The sequence below is a fragment of the Myotis davidii genome, unplaced genomic scaffold (genome assembly GCF_000327345.1).
Source record: "Myotis davidii unplaced genomic scaffold, ASM32734v1 scaffold609, whole genome shotgun sequence".
NCBI lineage: Eukaryota > Metazoa > Chordata > Mammalia > Chiroptera > Vespertilionidae > Myotis > Myotis davidii.
The window spans coordinates 104,323-105,811 of record NW_006300164.1 but is presented as its reverse complement, the minus strand read 5'-3'; the positions used below and the strand labels follow the sequence as shown (position 1 = coordinate 105,811).

Below are 1,489 nucleotides of genomic sequence, written 5' to 3'. Positions count from 1 at the left end.
TCTCCCAGGGACCTAGGCCAAGGCTCCAGCCTCATCCCACGGATGGTACAGTCCGTTCCACACCTCCTAACAGTGCTCGGAAAGTTAGCCAAGACCCAGGGGCCAAGGCTCCCAAGTCACCAGGTGCCATCCCTGCAAGGAGCCAGCAGCACTCCAACGTGCCCCCCTCCCCGCCCCGCTTTCAAAGAACCCCTCCACCTTTGCCCCAGCCTCACTAAGGATGCTGACGTTCCAACAACGGTAACTGAAAAATTTAATGATGTTTGGAAAAAGCCGATGGTCGGAGAATAAATAAAAGACCAGACTTTCACAGAACCAACGGTAGCAGGACGCAGGTTCACAGGAATGACTGGGACTCCCTTGGGCAGCCCTTGTGTCTGAAGGTGGCAGGAGAAGTTCAGAGGGAGGAGGCCGCCGGGCAGAGCAGCCCCGCCCTCAGCTTCTCCAGCTTATGTCCAGCCCCTGCGGTTAGAAGAAGCTGGGGGAGGGGGGTCGGGGCTGTTTGGCAACGGAAATGGGTGGGCTGGGCGTGGCCGGGCGCTGAGGCTGGTTGGCTGGGCTGGGGGCGGGGAGGGAGCCCGGTGGACAGAGGGCTGGGCCGACCAGGGCCCCCCAGGGAGTTGTCAACTCCAGGGGGGAGTGGAGTCGCCCTCTGCCCTCGGGCAGGGGGTGATGGGCTCCTGGGGAAAGGGGTTTGGTGGCAGGGAGGTCCCCAGAGGGAGCCGAAAGGACACAGAGGTGCCCTCCCCCCACTGCCACCTTCAGCCCGGAAAGGTGAGGCCGGTCCCTGTCCTAACACGGGCTCAGAGAGATGGGCCTGGGAGTGAAAGCAGGACCAGCAGAATTTTCCAGTTTGGGGAATGAACGCATCTCCCAGCTGGGCTGGGCCAGGGAGGGGCCCGGGAGGGCCTAGTGGGGCGCCATCTCATGTCTAGAATCAGCCCACGCCCTCGGTTGGCTGGTCCATAAAGGGAGAAGTCTGCGTACTGAACAGGCTTCTGGGCGCCCACAGTGGGCCAGTCCTGGTCGGAGGAGGAGAGGCAGACAGGCCTGCTTGAGAGTGGGGGTGCGGGCAGGGTGCTCCCTCCGCTGGCTCCTCATCTTCATCCTGTCCCCAGTGGCACCCGTGGTGGCACCGACGACTCGAGGTCCAGGCTCCGGGAAAGGAGGGCGCAGCGCCAGGACACCCCCCCCCCCTTCAAGTCCAGTGCTCAGTGGAGCTGGGGGCCTCGGTCAGAACTGGGCGTGGTCCACCTCATCCAGCCAGGAGGCGGGGCTGGCGGGGAAGTCAGGGTAGCCCCCACTGCTCCCCGTGGACAGGTCAGAGCGGGGTCCGTTCCCAGCCAGCACTCGCATGGGCGGGGGTCCCCCTGGGGCCCCCGTGGGTACGAGGCCCAGGCCAGCATCGGGGTACACCAGGCTGGAGAGGAGGGGCTGGGGGCCCGGGAGGCTCTGCAGGGCCGCAGGAGAAGGGGGGACACCGTAGGGG

At 65.1% G+C, this 1,489-nt stretch overlaps 1 protein-coding gene across 1 annotated transcript in view; it reads right to left on the bottom strand.

Annotated features, from left to right (window-relative positions):
- Positions 1 to 653: 653 nt before the first annotated feature.
- Positions 654 to 1,489, bottom strand: part of LHX3 (LIM homeobox 3) — a 7,634-nt gene continuing 6,798 nt past the window's right edge. Inside the window, 1 exon segment of the mRNA XM_006776540.2 lies at positions 654 to 1,489. This exon segment is cut by the window's right edge and continues 6 nt beyond it. Coding sequence (XP_006776603.1) covers positions 1,234 to 1,489 — 256 coding nt within the window. The 3' untranslated portion in view covers positions 654 to 1,233.